The 21,119-nt window shown below is 45.6% G+C and overlaps 1 protein-coding gene across 1 annotated transcript in view; it reads left to right on the top strand.

Annotated features, from left to right (window-relative positions):
• The window catches only part of LOC128839162 (myosin-IIIb-like), a 127,541-nt gene that overhangs the window by 9,607 nt on the left and 96,815 nt on the right, over nt 1–21,119 (top strand). Inside the window, exons 5-9 of the mRNA XM_054031895.1 lie at nt 4,579–4,681; nt 4,766–4,922; nt 5,475–5,577; nt 5,861–5,989; nt 10,862–10,970. Coding sequence (XP_053887870.1) covers nt 4,579–4,681; nt 4,766–4,922; nt 5,475–5,577; nt 5,861–5,989; nt 10,862–10,970 — 601 coding nt within the window. The remainder of the gene's footprint in view (nt 1–4,578; nt 4,682–4,765; nt 4,923–5,474; nt 5,578–5,860; nt 5,990–10,861; nt 10,971–21,119) is intronic.

Below are 21,119 nucleotides of genomic sequence, written 5' to 3'. Positions count from 1 at the left end.
TGCTGATACAGACTAACACGGCTACCACTCTGAAACATATTTAACAGTGAGGGCAATTAACCATTGGAACAACTGACATAAGGATGTGATGTATTCTTCATCACTTGAAGTACAGTTTTTTAATTCAAGACTAGATATCTTTTTAAAGGAGGTGCTATAGCTCAGCCAGAAGTTAGGTGCTTGATGGAGTGATTACTGGGGGAGTTTCTCTGGCCTCTTATGCAGGAGGCCAAATTAGAGGATCATGATGGTCCCTTCTGGCTTTAAAATCTATGAATTGCAGCTGGAGTATTGGAACCTGCAGATGAGTCACTGCAGGAGGTTGGGGGCATAGGGCAACCTGTAGTGGAGCAGTGGAGCTTTCTCATATTTGCAGATTATCATGTGGCGGGGCCCTTCCATCCCCAGTTATTATTAGCCAAGCTTGTCAGATTCTTTTCTGAGTCCTATAATTCAGTCCTTCTGCCCCATATTAATTTCTCTATGAACTTCCCCCAGTGCGTCTATCTTTCTATCATTGAGTTCCCTAGACCTGCACACAGTATCCCATGTGGGGCCATCCATGAGAGGGACCCCTCCTCACCCTCACTGATTGGTGGGAGTGGGAGACTTCTGGGATTGAGGGGCTGAGGGCAGAATCCCAAGGGTTCTCTCCAGGACCTGACAGACTGTCCTCTCCTTGCTCCAGGATGTGGTGCCTTTGCTTATACAGTCCATGGTTGCATTGGATTATTTTGCTGCCGTGTGCATTTCCAGCTGCATTTGAGCGACTCAAATCTTATTTTTTTCTCTCTGGCTCCTCAAGAGGCCATGAAACATAAACATAAGAACGGCCGTACTGGGTCAGACCAAAGGCCAATCTAGCCCAGTATCCTGTCTACCGACAGTGGCCAATGCCAGGTGCCCCAGAGGGAGTGAACCTAACAGGTAATGATCAAGTGATCTCTTTCCTGCCATCCGTCTCCAACCTCTGACAAACAGAGGCTAGGGACACCATTCCTTACCCATCCTGGCAAATAGCCATTCATGGATTTAACCTCCATGAATTTATCTAGTTCTCTTTTAAACCCTGTGATAGTCCTAGCCTTCAGAACCTCCTCAGGCAAGGAGTTCCACAGATTGACTGTGCACTGTGTGAAGAAGAACTTCCTTTTTTTGTTTTGTTTTGTTTTAAACCTGCTGCCCATTAATTTCATTTGGTGGCCCCTAGTGCTTGTATTATGGGAATAAGTAAATAACTTTTCCTTATATACTTTCTCCACATCACTCATGATTTTATATACCTCTATCACATCCCCCCTTAGTCTCCTCTTTTCCAAGATGAAAAGTCCTAGCCTCTTTAATCTCTCCTCATATGGGACCCATTCCAAACCCCTAATCATTTTAGTTTCCCTTCTCTGAACCTTTTCTAGTGCCTGTATATCTTTTTTGAGGTGAGGAAACCACATCTGTACACAGTATTCAAGATGTGGGCGTACCATCGATTTTATATAAGGGCAATAATATATTCTCCGTCTTACTCTCGATCTCCTTTTTAATGATTCCTAACATCCTGTTTGCTTTTTTGACCGCCTCTGCACACTGCGTGGACGTCTTCAGAGAACTATCCATGATGACTCCAAGATCTCTTTCCTGATTTGTTGTAGCTAAATTAGTCCCCATCCTATTTTTTCCAATGTGCATTACTTTACATTTATCCACATTAAATTTCATTTGCCATTTTGTTGCCCAATCACTTAGTTTTGTGAGATCTTTTTGAAGTTCTTCACAATCTGCTTTGGTCCTAACTATCTTGAGCAGTTTAGTATCATCTGCAAACTTTGCCACCTCACTGTTTACCCCTTTCTCCAGATCATTTATGAATAAGTTGAATAGGATTGGTCCTAGGACAGACCCTTGGGGAACACCAAAGAATCCTTATTGAGGTTGCAGGAACAAACCATCCCGATGTGTAGAAAGAATAGTAAATATGGCAGGCGACCAGCTTGGCTAAACAGTGAAATCCTTGCTGATCTTAAACGCAAAAAAGAGGCTTATAAGGAGTGGAAGATTGGACAAATGACCAGGGAGGAGTATAAAAATATTGCTCAGGCGTGCAGGAGTGAAATCAGGAAGGCCAAATCACACTTGGAGTTGCAGTTAGCAAGAGATGTTAAGAGTAACAAGAAGGGTTTCTTCAGGTATGTTAGCAACAAGAAGAAAATCAAGGAAAGTGTGGGCCCCTTACTGAATGAGGGAGGCAACCTAGTGACCGAGGATGTGGAAAAAGCTAATGTACTCAATGATTTTTTTGCCTCTGTCTTCACGCACAAGGTCAGCTCCCAGATTGCTGCACTGGGCAGTACAGCATGGGGAGAAGGTGACCAACCCTCTGTGGAGAAAGAAGTGGTTTGGGACTATTTAGAAAAACTGGACGTGCACAAGTCCATGGGGCCGGATGCGCTGCATCCGAGGGTGCTAAAGGAGTTGGCGGGTGAGATTGCAGAGCCATTAGCCATTATTTTTGAAAACTCATGGCGATCGGGGGAGGTCCCAGATGACTGGAAAAAGGCTAATGTAGTGCCCATCTTTAAAAAAGGGAAGAAGGAGGATCCGGGGAACTACAGGCCAGTCAGCCTCACCTCAGTCCCTGGAAAAATCATGGAGCAGGTCCTCAAGGAATCAATTATGAAACATTTAGAGGACAGGAAAGTGATCAGGAACAGTCAGCATGGATTCACGAAGGGGAAGTCGTGCCTGACTAACCTAATTGCCTTCTATGATGAGATAACTGGCTCTGTGGATGAGGGGAAAGCAGTGGATGTCTTATTTCTTGACTTTAGCAAAGCTTTTGATACTGTTTCCCACAGTATTCTTGCCACCAAGTTAAAGAAGTATGGGCTGGATGAATGGACTGTAAGGTGGATAGAAAGCTGGCTAGATCGTCGGGCTCAACGGGTAGTGATCAATGGCTCCATGTCTAGTTGGCAGCTGGTTTCAAGTGGAGTGCCCCAAGGGTCGGTCCTGGGGCCGGTTTTGTTTAATATCTTTATTAATGATCTGGAGGATGGTGTGGACTGCACTCTCAGCAAGTTTGCAGATGACACTAAACTAGGAGGCGTGGTAGATACACTAGAGGGTAGGGATCGGATACAGAGGGACCTAGACAAATTAGAGGATTGGGCAGAAAAAAACCTGATGAGGTTCAACAAGGACAAGTGCAGAGTCCTGCACTTAGGACGGAAGAATCCCATGCACTGCTACAGACTAGGGACCGAATGGCTAGGTAGCAGTTCTGCTGAAAAGGACCTAGGGGTCACAGTGGACGAGAAGCTGGATATGAGTCAACAGTGTGCTCTTGTTGCCAAGAAGGCTAACGGCATTTTGGGCTGTATAAGTAGGGGCATTGCCAGCAGATCGAGGAACGTGATCGTTCCCCTTTATTCGACATTGGTGAGGCCTCATCTGGAATACTGTGTCCAGTTTTGGTCCCCACACTACAAGAAGGATGTGGAAAAATTGGAAAGAGTCCAGCGGAGGGCAACAAAAATGATTAGGGGTCTGGAGCACATGACTTATGAGGAGAGGCTGAGAGAACTGGGATTGTTTAGTCTCCAGAAGAGAAGAATGAGGGGGGATTTGATAGCAGCCTTCAACTACCTGAAGGGGGGTTCCAAAGAGGATGGAGCTCGGCTGTTCTCAGTGGTGGCAGATGACAGAACAAGGAGCAATGGTCTCAAGTTGCAGTGGGGGAGGTCCAGGTTGGATATCAGGAAAAACTATTTCACTAGGAGGGTGGTGAAACACTGGAATGCGTTACCTAGGGAGGTGGTGGAGTCTCCTTCCTTGGAGGTTTTTAAGGCCCGGCTTGACAAAGCCCTGGCTGGGATGATTTAGCTGGGAATTGGTCCTGCTTTGAGCAGGGGGTTGGACTAGATGACCTCTTGAGGTCCCTTCCAACTCTGATATTCTATGATTCTATGATTCTAACACCGCTAGTTACCCCTCTCCATTCTGAGAATTTACCATTAATTCCTACCCTTTGTTCCCTGTCTTTTAACCAGTTCTCAATCCATGAAGGGACCTTCCCTCTTATCCCATGACAACTTAATTTACGTAAGAGCCTTTGGTGAGGGACCTTGTCAAAGGCTTTCTGGAAATCCAAGTACACTATGTCCACTGGATCCCCCTTGTCCACATGTGTTGACTCTTTCAAAGAACTCCAATAGATTAGTAAGACACGATTTCCCTTTACAGAAACCATGTTGATTTTTGCCCAACAATTTGTTGTTCTAGGTGTCTGACAATTTTATTCTTTACTATTGTTTCAACTAATTTGCCCGGTACTGATGTTAGACTTACTGGTCTGTAATTGCCGGGATCACCTCTAGAGCCCTTTTTAAATATTGGAGTTACATTAGCTATCTTCCAGTCACTGGGTACAGAAGCCGATTTAAAGGACAGGTTACAAACCCTAGTTATGAGGCTGTTTCACATGATACCTTCTGCAACCTCGTTAGGCCATTGTAGATGGGAGGGGACATTATGGGTTCCATATTGCTTAGACCTCCCCATCAGCTCTGTGCATTTCCCTTCCAGGTGAACCCATTGCTTGAAGCCTTTGGCAATGCACAAACAGTGATGAATGACAACAGCAGCCGCTTTGGAAAATACATGCAGCTGAGGTTCCAAAGGAGTACAGGTGAGACCCAGGACTAGATCTCTGGGTGTGTGGAACCTGCAATCTGTTTGCTGATTTCTTTCCTTCTGCCCCTTCCCCATGTAGTGAGGGGTGCCAAGCTGAGTGAGTATCTGCTAGAGAAGTCTCGTGTGGTGCAACAAGATGCTGGAGAGAGGAATTTCCATGTCTTCTACTATATGTTTGCTGGGCTCACTGCAGAGGAAAAGGAGATGTATGGGCTGCTAGATCCCTCGTTGTACAGGTATGTGAGTGGCAGGTCCTGCTCTGGCTTCTCAGTGGAGTGGAGGTCAGAATAATGGGCTCCTACAGCCCCATATGGGAGAGAGTGGGGAAAAGGATTTGACTTGGTGGACGGAAACCCCAAGCTGTTACTTTTTAAGATGTAGATTTTTTGCTCATGTGGCTTTTCCTGCCAATGTATAGCCATTTAGCGGGTGATGGCCCATTTGGCCTATTTACACCTGGCTGAGGTGCCAGTTTGTTCTTTCATAGAATCATAGGACTGGAAGGGACCTCGAGAGGCAGGACTAAGTATTTGGTCTCTGAGGAACTGGTTTGGCTGCTTCCCTGATCGGAATACACCTTAGTAACACCATACAGTGGAATCTTATGACTTTATGAGCACAATATTGAGCAGTGAGTTATGAGTTTTCAAATGATACCTCACAAGGCATATTCAGACAAAGATTATTATAATAGCGTGCATGGGGTGAATACAGGGGTACAGAGCATCACAGTATGTAGACTGTACCCTAATACAAATAATATCAGGTTGACTCACTTGTCTCCCCAGATACATAAGTGGATGGTTTAGGACAGAGGATGTGACTGAGTGCTGGAAGCACAAGTACTGGGAGATGCGTAATGCCCTAGACATGGTGGGCTTCCAGGAACAGGTGAGTATAGTGTGCACTCTGTCACCATTTCCACCCCCTCTGCTCAGTCAGCCCATTTGCTCCACTTCTACTTCCCTCCTTCAGTTTGCTGTGCTGCTTGCAGGCTGGCAGATTCAGTGTAGATCTCCTTTCCCCCTGCCACATATCTGACCTTTCTCTCCCTCCACCACTGCAGGAAGTTTGAAGTTCCACTGGAAGAGGGCTGCTTGCTCATCATGTGTATGTACATGCCCCCACACATCCGTGGGTACCAGCCCCAAGCCATCTCTGTTGTGTATTTTAGGAGCAGGTGGACATGCAGGCAATCCTGGCCGGAGTCCTGTCTCTGGGCAATGTGACCTTCCAGTCCCAAGAGAACAATGGGGCCCTGAGAGTGAGTGAAGCCTCCAAGGGGTGGCTGAAGGCTTCAGCGGTGAGTCGAGTGAGAGGCTCAGAGGAGTGAGACAAGATTGTGCTCCCACTGGGGACCTGTGTGAGGTTTGGGGAATATTTATATTAGGAATGCTCTTTAAATCCATGTATGAAGGGTAGATGAGGTCCACTGCTTGGGTCCTCCCATTCTTTGGGTGCCTCTTATGTTACACCTGACTGATGCAGCAGAGGGGACGCCTATCCCTGATTCTAAAGATGCTACAGAAGAATTAGGAGTTCTCCCAGAATGCACCAGATTGCCCCAGTCACTGGTATCTTCAAGCCCTCTTCTCTTCCACCATGCTCCTTATGTGGGTTTTAATCAACAGCAGGTTACTCAGTTCAAAGCCAGGTTCAAAATTGGAGCAGAAGATGGGCTATAGATCAATACTTTTCTTTCTCAACCACTCACATCCTGGCAGCATCCAAATCCTGCTTTCTCCATATTGTATTGAAAATCTGATCCATCTTCTCTCCTCAAAGCTAAAACACTTGGTCAGACTCTCCTGTTTCAATTACTACAACCTTTTTCTCTCTAGCATGACGCCCACATCACTCTTCACCCCAGTTTGTCAAAACACAGGTACTCGACTTATTTTTCTCACCTGTTGATTTGACAGCACCACTCCTCCCACAGGCCCGCTTGCACACTGCATCAGATCTGGCCTTGGTATAGAATCATAGAATATCAGGGTTGGAAGGGACCTCAGGATGTCATCTAGTCCAACCTCCTGCTCAAAGCAGGACCCAATCCCCAAGTAAATCATCCCAACCAGGGCTTTGTCAAGCCTGACCTTAAAAACCTCTAAGGATTCCACTATCTCCCTAGGTAACCCATTCCAGTGCTTCACCACCCTCCCAGTGGAAAAGTTTTTCCTAATAGTCAACCTAAACCTCCCTCACTGCAACTTGAGACCATTACTCCTTGTTCTGTCATCTGGTACCACTGAGAACAGTCTAGATCCATCCTCTTTGGAACCCCCTTTCAGGTAGTTGAAAGCAGCTATCAAATCCCCCTTCATTCTTCTTTTCTGCAGACTAAATAATCCCAGTTCCCTCAGCCACTCCTCATAAGTCATATGCTCCAGACCCCTAATCATTTTTGTTGCCCTCCGCTGGACTCTTTCCAATTTTTCCACATCCTCCTTGTACTGTGGGGCCCAAAACTGGACACAGTACAGAGGCCCCCCCCAGGTTACGCAAACTCAACTTACGCAAATCCGCACTTACAGAAAAAGTTCCGTAAGCTAGAAATAGGAGGTTTTTTCCCTTTTTTTGCGTAATGGTCGGGTATGTGTTTCTGACTTGCGCAAAATTCGAGTTACGCAAGGCGTAATGGAACGCTTATGTAAGTCGGGGAGCATCTGTACTCCAGATGAGGCCTCATCAATGCTGAATAGAGGGGAATGATCACATTCCCTCGATGTGCTTGCAATGCTCCTACTTATACAGCCCAAAATACCATTAGCCTTCTTGGCAACAAGGGCACGCTGTTGACTCATATCCAGCTTCTCATCCACTGTAACCCCAGTCCTTTTCTGCAGAACTGCTGCCTAGCCACTCGGTCCCTAGTTTGTAGCAGTGCATGGGATTCTTCCTTCCCAAGTGCAAGACTCTGCACTTGTCCTTGTTGAACCTCATCAGATTTCTTTTGACCCAATCCTCTAATTTGTCTAGGTCCCTCTGTATCCTGTCCCTACCCTCCAGCCTATCTACCACATGTCCCAGTTTAGTGTCATCTGCAAACTTGCTGAAGGTGCAGTCCGCACCATCTTCCAGATCGTTAATGAAGATATTGAACAAAACTGGCCCCAGGACCGACCCTTGGGGCACTCCGCTTGATACCGGCTGCCAACTAGACATGGAGCCATTGATCACTACCTGTTGAGCCCAGTAATCTAGCCAGTATTCTATCCACCTTATAGTCCATTCATCCAATCCATACTTCTTTAACTTGTTGGCAAGAAAACTGTGGGAGACCGTATCAAAAGCTTTGCTAAAGTCAAGGAATAACACATCCACTGCTTTTCCCTCATCCACAAAGCCTCATCCTCATCTCATCATAGAAGGCAATTAGGTTAGTCAAGCATGACTTGCCCTTGGTGAATCCATGCTGACTGTTCCTGATCACTTTCCTCTCCTCTAAGTGCTTCAGAATTGATTCCTTGAGGACCTGCTCCATGATTTTTCCAGGGACTGAGGTGAGGCTGACTGGCCTGTACTTCCCCGGATCCTCCTCCTTCCCTTTTTTAAAGATGGGCACTACATTAGCCTTTTTCCAGTCATCCGGGACCTCCCCCGATTGCCATGAGTTTCCAAAGATAATGGCCAATGGCGCTGCAATCACATCCGCCAACTCCTTTAGCACCCTCGGATGCAGCGCATCCGGCCCCATGGACTTGTGCTTGTCCAGTTTTTCTAAATAGTCCCGAATCACTTCTTTCTCCACAGAGGGCTGGTCACCTTCTCCCTATGCTGTGCTGCCCAGTGCAGTAGTCTGGAAGCTGACCTTGTTCGTGAAGACAGGCAAAAAAAGCATTGAGTACATTAGCTTTTTTCACATCCTCTGTCACTAGTTTGCCTTCCCCATTCAGTAAAGGGCCCACACTTTCCCTGACCACCTTGTTGTTGTTAACATACCTGTAGAGATCCTTCTTGTTACTCTTAACATCCCTTGCTAGCTGCAACTCCAGTTGTGTTTTGGCCTTCCTGATTTCACTCCTGCAGGCCTGAGCAATATTTTCATACTCCTTCCTGGTCATTTGTCCAATCTTCCATTTCTTGTAAGCTTCTTTTTTGTGTTTAATATCAGCAAGGATTTCACTGTTAAGCCAAGCTGGTCACCTGCCATATTTACTATTCTTTCTACACATCGGAATGGTTGGTTCCTGCAACCTCAAAGGATTCTTTTAAAATACAGCCAGTTTCCTGTAATCTGGGCTTGATTGTTGCAGTTCTCACTAAGAATAATGCTCCCTGATTTGAAAAAGCTCCAGCTCATCCAAAATGCAGCAGCTCATCTGCTTAACAGACTGCTGTGTGCCACCCCCTCCTCTGCACGTCAGTGCCCCACTCGCAACAGTGGCTTCCCATTGAGTAAAACTAATTCTAGGTCTCTGCCTTGATTTCAAAGCACCACCATGGGATGGGCCCCAGCTCCTTGACATGTAGCCTTTCCTTTTTAGTTAAAGTAATTTTAGTGACATTAGATGGATTCAGCTTTGGCTCCATTCTCGAGTTCAACAGTTACCTCTGCCACTTGTTTCAGATCTAGAGCTCATAAGAACACATGAAAACAAAGAAAGTAGTACATGCAATTACAGAGTAAGGTCTAATATATGTTATCAATGTTATTCAAGTTACCAGCACAGTTATGAATATCACAGCATGTATAAATTATAGACGCAGTCATACTCACATCCTCCTAGATAGTGTTAGGGTCTGATGGGTCTCTTATGGAGTGATCATCAGTAAAGGGATGGTTTCTGGTGGAGTTTTTCTATTGGAAGCTCAATTTTTCCAATCTGGGCTCCTTCTTTTTATAATGTGATTTTTGCCTATACCTACATTCTGTGCATGTGCATGAAAGTGTCAACCCTCTTTTCCTTTTGGTTTGGTGTTCCAAAAATCTTGAGGTACCCTGTTTTCTATAGGTTATGTATAGTTCCTTTTATTCTCGTTAGCATTGATGCACAACATGTAGCCTGTGGTTAAGGCACGCGTTAAACAAAAATGTGCTTCTAGAGCATTTTTGCGATTTAAAATTAAACTTTTGGCCAATTTTTTTCCAATTTCTTCACCTCTTGGTACATCTTTTCCCATAATCTTATGGCACTGGGTTATTTTTTGGTTACTTACTGATGTCAGCATTTTTTATTTCTAAGGCCTAAAATAGCTAAGCTAAAATTTTACAGGCTTCCGCCTATAGGCTTTGTGTTTCAGCCTTCCTTACTTACATACCTAATACATATTTATCCCTTCTAACTACTAATCAATCTTATACTTTTATAATCCTATCACTTACCTTTAGTTAGCATACAATAATTATATATAACATGACATTTAGTTAATCATAACATCACAAAATAAATAATAAAATCAAATCATTGGCTATAGAGAGATGCCCTTTCTCCTCAACTTTCCACAATGGCTGCATGCCACTGGAACCACGAAGCTGCCCCTCTGTAGGGGAGGCTTGTGAGTGTGGGAGATGGAATCGTCACAGGAGCTGGGTTCTGACTGTGGAATTCTCTGCCTGGTGAAATCAGAATGAGCACTAACCTCGTTGTATTTTGACCAAAGTAAAAGGCACACCTCTGCACCCAGGCTCGTGCTTTGTATTTTAAATAAATAAAAAATAAATAAACTAAACCACACCTCAGTCCGGTCTTGCCAGTAGCGCAGGAATAGAAATTTCAGTGCTGTATCTTTCTACCTTTGGAGAGCACTCTGGTTCTATGGTAACCAGGAGCCATAGGATCATATTTTAAACTTCTCTTCCTCCCCTTCAAGGCTGGGCAGAACTCTGACACAGCTTTCATCTCAGGCAATTAATAATGTATTATAAGTGCTGGGAAGGTGTATGGGGTGGGGAGGCTGTGGCAGTGTCACAGGACGGCCCAAGAGGGAGGGGGGCTGTGTGTGCATGAGAGCGAGTGAGCAAGCTGGTCTTGAGGAGAGTAGTGACTTCAGAGTTTGTGGCTTGATTCCCGCAATGTCGTCGTCTTATTTACATTACAATAGTGTCCAGAGGCCCCAGCCAGGATCATGGCCCCATTGTACTGGGCGGTGCACAAAGGCAGGGAGACATGGCCACTGCACTGTGGAACCAGGGATTGAAGCTGACTATTCTCTTTGGTACCTTCTCTCCCAGGGTCAATTTGGAGTCCAGGAAGAGGAGCTATTGAAATGCCTCATTTGTAAAGTGTCCGTAACCCGGGGAGAGCAGATTCAGCGTTTCCACACCCAGCAGCAGGCTGAGGGTAAGGGGCAGAGGAGGTCATTCAGAAAAATTGTCTGGAAGAGCCCTTCTAGGCACATCTGTCTTATCTGTGACCCTAGAGCCTGGTGTGGTATTGTCCCAACAGTGTATGTAAACTCTCTGGAGCAGGGATTAGGTCTCCCAATGTGTTTGTGCAGCCCCCCTTGTAATGGGCCCTAATCCTGAGAGGGGCTTGTGACAGATTCCCCCTGGGGTGCCACCTGGAATTTGGATACCACTGAGCCCCCTTGACCCACCAGCCTGGGCTCCCTCTTACACTGTACTGCTGTGACAAGCTGCAAAGCTCTCCAGGCTTCAGCCTGCACTTTCACCAGCATACATACAGGTAGGGACACACCCAGCTGCAGTTTCATGCAGGTGCTTTGACCAGCCCCTGCATAGAAAGGCGACAGCTAGGGTAACAACCAGCTTCTCAGGCATGCACCCCTTCTGGAGTATAAACCCAAAATTATACCGTCTTGCGCTGCACAGGGAACTGTACAGTGTAAGCTAATAAAATTCACCCCATCCCTCAGTGTGGAGAGGAATATGCAATAGCCACCTGCCCCTGAGTTATGATTCCCACACACTGGTTTAGTTAAAGCAAAAATAAGTTTAACTACTACAAAAGATAGATTATAAGTGATAGCAAACAGATCAAAGCAGATTACCTAGCAAATAAACAAAAAATGCAAACTAAACTTAATACAAAAAGAACAGGAGTACTTGTGGCACCTTAGAGACTTACAAATTTATTAGAGCATAAGCTTTCGTGGACTACAGCCCACTTCTTCGGATGCATACAGAGTGGAATAAATATTGAGGAGATATATATATACACACACGCATACAGAGAGCATAAACAGGTGGGAGTTGTCTTACCAAGTCTGAGAGGCCAATTAAGTAAGAGGGGAAAAAAAACTTTTGAAGTGATGATAATCAAGCTAGCCCAGTACAGACAGTTTGATAAGAAGTGTGAGAATACTTACAAGGGGAGATAGATTCAATGTTTGTAATGGCTCAGCCATTCCCAATCCTTATTCAATCCTGAGTTGATTGTGTCTAGTTTGCATATCAATTCCAGCTCAGCAGTCTCTCGTTGGAGTCTGTTTTTGAAGTTTTTCTGTTGTAATATAGCCACCCACAGGTCTGTCATTGAATGACCAGACAGGTTAAAGTGTTCTCCCACTAGTTTTTGAGTATTATGATTCCTGATGTCAGATTTGTGTCCATTAATTCTTTTGCGTAGAGACTGTCCGGTTTGGCCAATGTACATGGCAGAGGGGCATTGCTGGCACATGATGGCATATCACATTGGTAGATGTGCAGGTGAACAAGCCCCTGATGGTATGGCTGATGTGATTAGGTCTTATGATGATGTCACTTGAATAGATATGTGGACAGAGTTGGCATCGGGCTTTGTTACAAGGATAGGTTCCTGGGTCAGTGGTTTTGTTCAGTGATGTGTGGTTGTTGGTGAGTATTTGCTTTAGGTTGGGGGGTTGTCTGTAAGCGAGGACAGGTCTGTCTCCCAAGATCTGTGAGAGTAAAGGATCATCTTTCAGGATAGGTTGTAGATCTCTGATGATGCGCTGGAGAGGTTTTAGTTGGGGGCTGAAGGTGACAGCTAGTGGTGTTCTGTTATTTTCTTTGTTGGGCCTGTCTTGTAGGAGGTGACTTCTGGGTACTCGTCTGGCTCTGTCAATCTGTTTTTTCACTTCAGCAGGTGGGTATTGTAGTTTTAAGAATGCTTGATAGAGATCTTGTAGGTGCTTGTCTCTATCCGAGGGATTGGAGCAAATGCGGTTATATCTTAGAGCTTGGCTGTAGACAATGGATCGTGTGGTGTGTCCTGGATGGAAGCTGGAGGCATGTAGGTAAACTTAATACAGGCAGTCCTCGACTTTACGACGTTCAAGTTACAATGAACGGCACTTACGACGTTTATAAATTGTCGTGTTTTGACTTTACGATGCTTGATCTGACATTGTTCCTATGGGAAATTCGAGTTACGATGTTTTCAACTTAAGATGTGATTTTTCAGGAACCAATTGTGTTGTAAGTCTGAGGACAGCCTATATACTAAATAGATTGGATATGAATAGCAAATTCTCACCCTAAGTGATAATACAAGCAGGCTGCAGATTCTTAAGGGGTAAGCTGCACTTGCCTACAGCTTGGAATCCCCAGGTTTTCCATTCAAAGGCTAAAACTCCCTTTAGCTTGGGTTCAGCACTTCCCCCAGTTCAGTCTTTGTTCCTCAGGTGTTTCCAGGGGTCTCTTTGTGTGGGGAGCGAAGAATCCCTGGTGATGTCACTCCCCGCCTTACATAGCTTTTGCATATGGTGGGAACACTTTGTTTCAAAGCTTAGTTCCCAGACTGGTCAGTGGAAAAACATTGACATCCCAAGTCTAGAGACGTGGTCACATCACATGTCTTTGTAGAGTCATAGTAGTCATTGCTCAGAGGCTGTCCGTAGTGTCCTCAGGAAAGCTCCCCAGGTGGGAGATAAACTTCTTCTAAGGCCTATTGTTTTCCTAATGGCCCATTCCTCACCCACTTTCTAGAATGAAAATCTCTTGTCTAGTGGGCATTACCCAGGTGTGACTACATGTGAAATACAGATACATAGTCGATATTCATAACTTCAGATTAAAAAAATGAATATGATGTGACAAAGTTCCTCCTCTACCTTGGTGGGTCCTGTGCTTATTGGTGGATTTGCTTGCTTCACAGTCCACCCTGTGGGTCTGGAAACAGTCCAGAGACCTTCCCCTCTGGTAGAAGCTATAGTCCAGGTCAATTCCTCCTGTGTTTGATCAGAAGTTGGGAGGTTTGGGGGGAACCCGGGCCCACCTTCTACTCCGGGTTCCAGCCCAGGGCCCTGTGGACTGCAGCTGTCTATAGTAACAGCTGCATGACAGCTACAACTCCTTGGGCTACTTCCCCATGGCCTCCTCCCAACACCTTCCTTATTCTCACCACAGCACCTTCCTCCTGGTGTCTGATAACACTTGTGCTCCTCAGTCCTCCAGCAGCACACCCTCTCACTCTCAGTTCCTTGTGCCTCTTGCTCCCAGCTCCTCACACTCACTTCCTCTCCCCGGCTCCCCCTGGCTTGACTGGAGTGAGCCCTTTTATAGCATCAGAGGGGCCTTAATTAGAGTCAGGTGCTTAACTGCCTCACCTGACTCTTAGCAGGTTAATTGGAGTCAGGTGGTCTATTAGCCTGGAGCAGCTCCTGCTCTGGTCACTCAGGGAACAGAAAACTACTTATTCAGTGACCAGTATATCTCCCTTCTGCTACTCTGCTGTTAACAACTGGTCTGGGTCTATCACAATGATTATCCTATTTATATGCAGCAAATCATAACCTTTCCAATGACATCTCACATGACTTGCATAAAATACATCATATCTATGTTAGAATCGTATCATAATATCACTGAAGAATATGGGGTGCAGTGTCACAGGGCCTTTAGGTATTAGTGCCATACATACCAGGCCTGACTTGTCAGAAGTGCTGTGGATCCACAAATCCCTTTGAAGTGGATGAGCGCTGCATGTGCTGAGCACTCTTGAAAATCAAGTCAATAATAGAATAATAGTCCTGTGCTCTTTCCCATCTGGTTTTCAATGCAGTGAAAGGGCTTTTTAGTGTCTGCATTGTGGGGATGACAGATGTGGGGATGACCAATGCAGCAGACATCTTGCTTTGGCTCTGGTGTTTGAACAGGGTCATTTTCTTCCTGTTATGGGCTTTTTTTTTTGCTGTCCACAAGTCTGGCCTGCATCCTGAAGCTGGAAGTGGTTATAAAACATGAGCCACCTCCAGTTTGTCAGACCACTTCCACATCCAGGCAGAAACAAGAGTTTTCCCCCAGTGTGAAGAAAAAATAAACTATCTGTATAGCACTCCTTGAAAACTTGGATCTCACCAAACTACTACACTGACAGAAAACTCCACTTAACTGAAAGACCAAGGGGTAGAGAGATCAGTGAGGTGCTACTGCGGCCATAGATTCCCCAGCACCAAAGCCACCTCCCCACCACCCACATGGATCACTGTGGCTCTCCAAGAACCTGCAACAGGAAAAGTAGTAAGGAAGGAAACTTGAGCATCGGTGCTGGAAGCAGTGTGATAGAAGCAGGCTGAGACACAAGAAAGGGATCCTACAAACCAGTGCTGGTGCAATGAAGGGGCAGAAAGAGACTGCCTCTCCTCTGCCATAGGGGCAGCAAAGTCACACCACACAGAACCCTTCTGGACTTGAAATTACTTTAACTTAAACAGCACTACAGCCCATCACTTCGCACTGTGGAGAATTCTTATTCCATAGAGATTACCTGCCCCAGGGATGGCTTCACAGGCCTCCAAAAATAGCAGCTAAGAGCAGCTAAGAAATTCATGCTCCCAGCCCACTCCTATATTGTCATGGAGGCACTGATGGCATCAGGGCCACCCCTGGGACTCTGCCTCTCCCTTCCCCTGCAGTGGTGAGAGACTAGAGAGCACCTAGGACATTGACTAGTAGAGACTGTCAGTTGTCACCTTCTAGTGAGAGGAACCTAGTGCCTCCCCCCTCCCCCCCCAACACCTAGCAGTCTGCGCATCAAGAAACAGTCATTCAGCCCAAGAGACTTCCCAGTCCAGTGTCTGACCTCCCTTTGGTAAACCATCTCAGAGAGAAAATAGCAAAATCTAGTCTCCAATACCACCTGCCTGTGTCCTGGGTCTCTCTCAGTCAGGATTGAGGCCCGGGCCGGCAACACAGACCCAGCACTTGTTGCTCCCCATGGATGCCCTCCTCTTGCCTTTATTCAAGGGGAGCCATCTACATTCGTCCTGCTGGGTGGTCTCTGGGGCTGCTAACCACACAACATTCCTGTCTTGCCTTCAAGGGGCTGCAGGGATGAAAGGAAAGGGAAGACCTGAAATGCCTCAGATCCAGCCTAGGAGGGTGTCCTGGACAACTGTCCCCCACAAAGCACTCAGCTCTGGGGCATCATATTCAGCTCTGCCAAGATATTCAAGATTGGTATGATGTTTTAGGGAGAGCTGAGGAGACAATCAAAGCTACAGTATCAGCAGCACATGGACAGCACCCAGCTCTCCATCTCCTGTATGTCAGACACACCCAGCACCAGCTCCCTATGTCTTGACTAAGATCAGCAGCTACATGATGGGGAACCCAGAACATAAAAACAGCCATACTGGGTCAGACCAATGGTCCCTGTCCAGTCTTCTCACTCTGACTATGGCCTATGCCAAGTGCTTCAGAAGGAATGAACAGTACAGAGCAATCATCGAATGATCCATCCCTTGTTGTCCAGTGCCAGCTTCTGGCAGTCAGAGGTTAGGGACACCCAGAGTATGGGTTTGCATCCCTGGTGTTTGATTTAGCAGGTCTGGGGAAGACACGCTAAGTTGATGGGAGAGTGCTCTCCCACTGATGTCTCTACTCCACCTCTCCCAGTGGCAGAAGCTATGTCAGCAGGAGAGTGTGTCCCATCGGTATAGTGTAGTGTAGACACCATTGTAAGTCAACCTAAGTTACATTGACTTCAGTTAAGTAAATTACATAACTGAAGTAGCATAACTTAGATCAACTTACAGCGTTAGTGTAGATCAGCCCTGAAAGTCCAAGTACACTGTATCCATTGGCACACCCTCGTCCACATGTTTGTTTGACCCCCTCGAACAATTCTAAATGATTGGTGAGGTATAATTTCCCTTTTCAAAAGCTGTGTTGACTCTTCCCCAGCAAATTGTGTTCACCTGTGTGTCTGATAATTCTGTTTACTATATTTTCAACCAATTTGCCTGGTACTGAAATTTGGTTTCATAGAATCATAGAATATCAGGGTTGGAAGGAACCTCAAGAAGTCATCTAGTCCAACCCCCTGCTCAAAGCAGGACCAATTCCCAACTAAATCATCCCAGCCAGGGCTTTGTCAAGCCGGGCCTTAAAAACCTCTAAGGAAGGAGACTCCACCACCTCCGTAGGTAACGCATTCCAGTGTTTCACCACCCTCCTAGTGAAATAGTTTTTCCTAATATCCAACCTGGACCTCCCCCACTGCAACTTGAGACCATTGCTCCTTGTTCTGTCATCTGCCACCACTGAGAACAGCCGAGCTCCATCCTCTTTGGAACCCCCCTTCAGGTAGTTGAAGGCTGCTATCAAATCCCCCCTCATTCTTCTCTTCTGGAGACTAAACAATCCCAGTTCCCTCAGCCTCTCCTCATAAGTCATGTGCTCCAGACCCCTAATCATTTTTGTTGCCCTCCGTTGGACTCTTTCCAATTTTTCCACATCCTTCTTGTAGTGTGGGGCCCAAAACTGGACACAGTATTCCAGATGAGGCCTCACCAATGTCGAATAAAGGGGAACGATCACGTTCCTCGATCTGCTGGCAATGCCCCTACTTATACAGCCCAAAATGCCGTTAGCCTTCTTGGCAACAAGAGCACACTGACTCATATCCAGCTTCTCGTCCACTGTGACCCCTAGGTCCTTTTCTGTAGAACTGCTACCTAGCCATTTGGTCCCTAGTCTGTAGCAGTGCATGGGATTCTTCCGTCCTAAGTGCAGGACTCTGCACTTGTCCTTGTTGAACCTCATCAGGTTTTTTTTTTGGCCCAATCCTCTAATTTGTCTAGGTCCCTCTGTATCTGATTCCTACCCTCTAGTGTATCTACCACGCCTCCTAGTTTAGTGTCATCTGCAAACTTGCTGAGAGTGCAGTCCACACCATCCTCCAGATCATTAATAAAGATATTAAACAAAACCGGCCCCAGGACCGACCCTTGGGGCACTCCGCTTGAAACCGGCTGCCAACTAGACATGGAGCCATTGATCACTACCCGTTGAGCCCGACGATCTAGCCAGCTTTCTATCCACCTTACAGTCCATTCATCCAGCCCATACTTCTTTAACTTGGCGGCAAGAATACTGTGGGAGACCGTATCAAAAGCTTTGCTAAAGTCAAGGAATAACACATCCACTGCTTTCCCCTCATCCACAGAGCCAGTTATCTCATCATAGAAACCAATTAGGTTAGTCAGGCACGACTTCCCCTTCGTGAATCCATGCTGACTGTTCCTGATCACTTTCCTGTCCTCTAAATGTTTCATAATTGATTCCTTGAGGACCTGCTCCATGATTTTTCCAGGGACTGAGGTGAGGCTGACTGGCCTGTAGTTCCCCGGATCCTCCTTCTTCCCTTTTTTAAAGATGGGCACTACATTAGCCTTTTTCCAGTCATCCGGGACCTCCCCCAATCGCCATGAGTTTTCAAAAATAATGGCTAATGGCTCTGCAATCTCACCCGCCAACTCCTTTAGCACCCTCGGATGCAGCGCATCCGGCCCCATGGACTTGTGCACTTCCAGTTTTTCTAAAGAGTCCCGAACCACTTCTTTCTCCACAGAGGGCTGGTCACCTTCTCCCCATACTGTACTGCCCAGTGCAGCAATCTGGGAGCTGACCTTGTTCGTGAAGACAGAGGCAAAAAAATCATTGAGTACATTAGCTTTTTCCAAATCCTCGCTCACTAAGTTGCCTCCCTCATTCAGTAAGAGGCCCACACTTTCCTTGATTTTCTTCTTGTTGCTAACATACCTGAAGAAACCCTTCTTGTTACTCTTAACATCTCTTGCTAACTGCAACTCCAAGTGTGATTTGGCCTTCCTGATTTCACTCCTGCATGCCTGAGCAATATTTTTATACTCCTCCCTGGTCATTTGTCCAATCTTCCACTTCTTGTAAGCTTCTTTTTTGTGTTTAAGATCAGCAAGAATTTCACTGTTTAGCCAAGCTGGTCGCCTGCCATATTTACTATTTTCTACTCATCGGGATGGTTTGTTCCTGCAACCGCAATAAGGATTCTTTAAAATACAGCCAGCTCTCCTGGACCCCTTTGCCCTTCATGTTATTCTCCCAGGGGATCCTGCCCATCTGTTCCCTGAGGGAGTCAAAGTCTGCTTTTCTGAAGTCCAGGGTCCGTATTCTGCTGCTCTCCTTTCTTCCTTGTGTAAGGATCCTGAACTCGACCATCTCATGGTCACTGCCTCCCAGATTCCAATCCACTTTTGCTTCCCCTACTAATTCTTCCCTGTTTGTGAGCAGCAGGTCAAGAAAAGCTCTGCCCCTAGTTGGTTCCTCCAGCACTTGCACCAGGAAATTGTCCCCTACACTTTCCAAAAACTTCCTGGATTGTCTGTGCACCGCTGTATTGCTCTCCCAGCAGATATCAGGGTGATTTAAAGTCTCCCATGAGAACCAGGGCCTGCGATTTAGCAACTTCTGCTAGTTGCCAGAAGAAAGCCTCGTCCACCTCATCCCCCTGGTCTGGTGGTCTATAGCAGACACCAACCACGACATCACCCTTGTTGCTCACACTTCTCAACTTTATCCAGAGACTCTCAGGTTTTTCTGCAGTTTCATACCGGAGCTCTGAGCAGTCATACTCCTCTCTTACATACAACGCAACTTCCCCACCTTTTCTGCCCTGCCTGTCCTTCCTGAACAGTTTATATCCATCCATGACAGTACTCCAGTCATGTGAGTTATCCCACCAAGTCTCTGTTATTCCAATTACATCATAGTTCCCTGACTGTGCCAGGACTTCCAGTTCTCCCTGCTTGTTTCCCAGGCTTCTTGCATTTGTGTATAGGTTTACTTGCCTGTAATTGCCAGGATCACTTCTGGAGCCTTTAAAAAAAAAATAGTGTCACATTAGCTTTCCTCCAGTCATCCTATACAGAAACTGAGTTAAGCGATAGGTTACTTACTACACTGCAATTTCATATTGGAGTTCCGTCAGAACTCTTGGGTGAATACCATTTGGTTCTGGTGACTTATTACTGTTTAATTTATCAATTTGTTCTAAAACCTCCTCTACTGACACTTCAATCTGGGACAATTCCTCAGATTTGTTCCCTGAAAAGAATAGCTCAGGTGTGGGATTCTCTCTGTCTCTTTGCAGTAAAGACTGATGCAAAGAATTCATTTAGCATCTCTGCAATGGCCTTATCTTCCTTGAGTGCTTTTTTTTTTTTTAGTATATTAGTTGTTGGCAGGCTTCCTGCTTCTGGGTATACTTAAAAACCAACAGCAATTTTTTTTTTTTTTTTTTTTTTTTTGTCTTTTGCTAGTTGCTCTTCAAAAAAATTTTTTTTTGGCCTGCCTAATTATATTTACTTGACTTGCCAGAGTGTATGCTCCTTTTTATTGTCCTCAGTAGGATTTGACTTCCAATTTCTAAAGGGCGCCCTTTTGCCTCTAGCATATTCTTGTACTTTATTGTTTAACAACAAAGCGGTAACACTTTTTTGGTCCTCTTGCTATGTTTTTTTAAATTGGGGTATACATTTAATTTGAGCCTCTATTAAAGTGTTTTTAAAAAGTTTCTATGCAGCTTGCAGGCATTTCACTTTTGAGACTCTTCCTTTTAATTTCCATTTAACTAGCTTCCTTATTTTTATGTAGTTCTCCTTTCTGAAGCTAAATGCTATAGTGGTGGGCTTCTTTGATATTTCTTCTTCCCTCCCCCCAATGTTAAATTTAATTATATTATGGTCGCTATTACTGAGCGGTTCAAGTATATTCACCTCGTGGGCCAAATTCTGTGCTCCACTTAGGACTAAATCAAGAATTTCCTCTCCCGTTGTGGGTTCCAGGACTAGCTGCTCCAAGAAACACTCATTTATGGTGTCTAGAAACTTTATCTTAGCCTGAGGTGGCATATACTCCATTGATATGGGGATAATTAATAAAATAATAATGGAGATATCCTATCTCCTAGAACTGGAAGGGACCTTGAAAGGTCATTGAGTCCAGCCCCCTGCCTTCACTAGCAGAACCGAGTACTGATTTTTGCCCCAGCTCCCTAAGTGGTCCCCTCAAGGATTGAACTCACAACCCTGGGTTTAGCAGGCCAATGCTCAAACCACTGAGCTATCCCCCCTAGTTAAAATCCCCTATTATTATTATTATTATTATTATTACTGTATTTTCTGACGTATAAGACTACCTTGTAACCCAGGAAAATCTTCTCAAAAGTCGGGGGTCGTCTTATACGCCGGGTGTCGTCTTATAGGGCGGGTGCTGAAACTTCCAAGCCGGACTGGAGAATCTGCGGTCA

The sequence above is a fragment of the Malaclemys terrapin genome, chromosome 6 (genome assembly GCF_027887155.1).
Source record: "Malaclemys terrapin pileata isolate rMalTer1 chromosome 6, rMalTer1.hap1, whole genome shotgun sequence".
Lineage (NCBI taxonomy): Eukaryota > Metazoa > Chordata > Testudines > Emydidae > Malaclemys > Malaclemys terrapin.
Note: the sequence above shows the minus strand (reverse complement) of the source record. Positions and strands in the feature narration are given on the sequence as shown.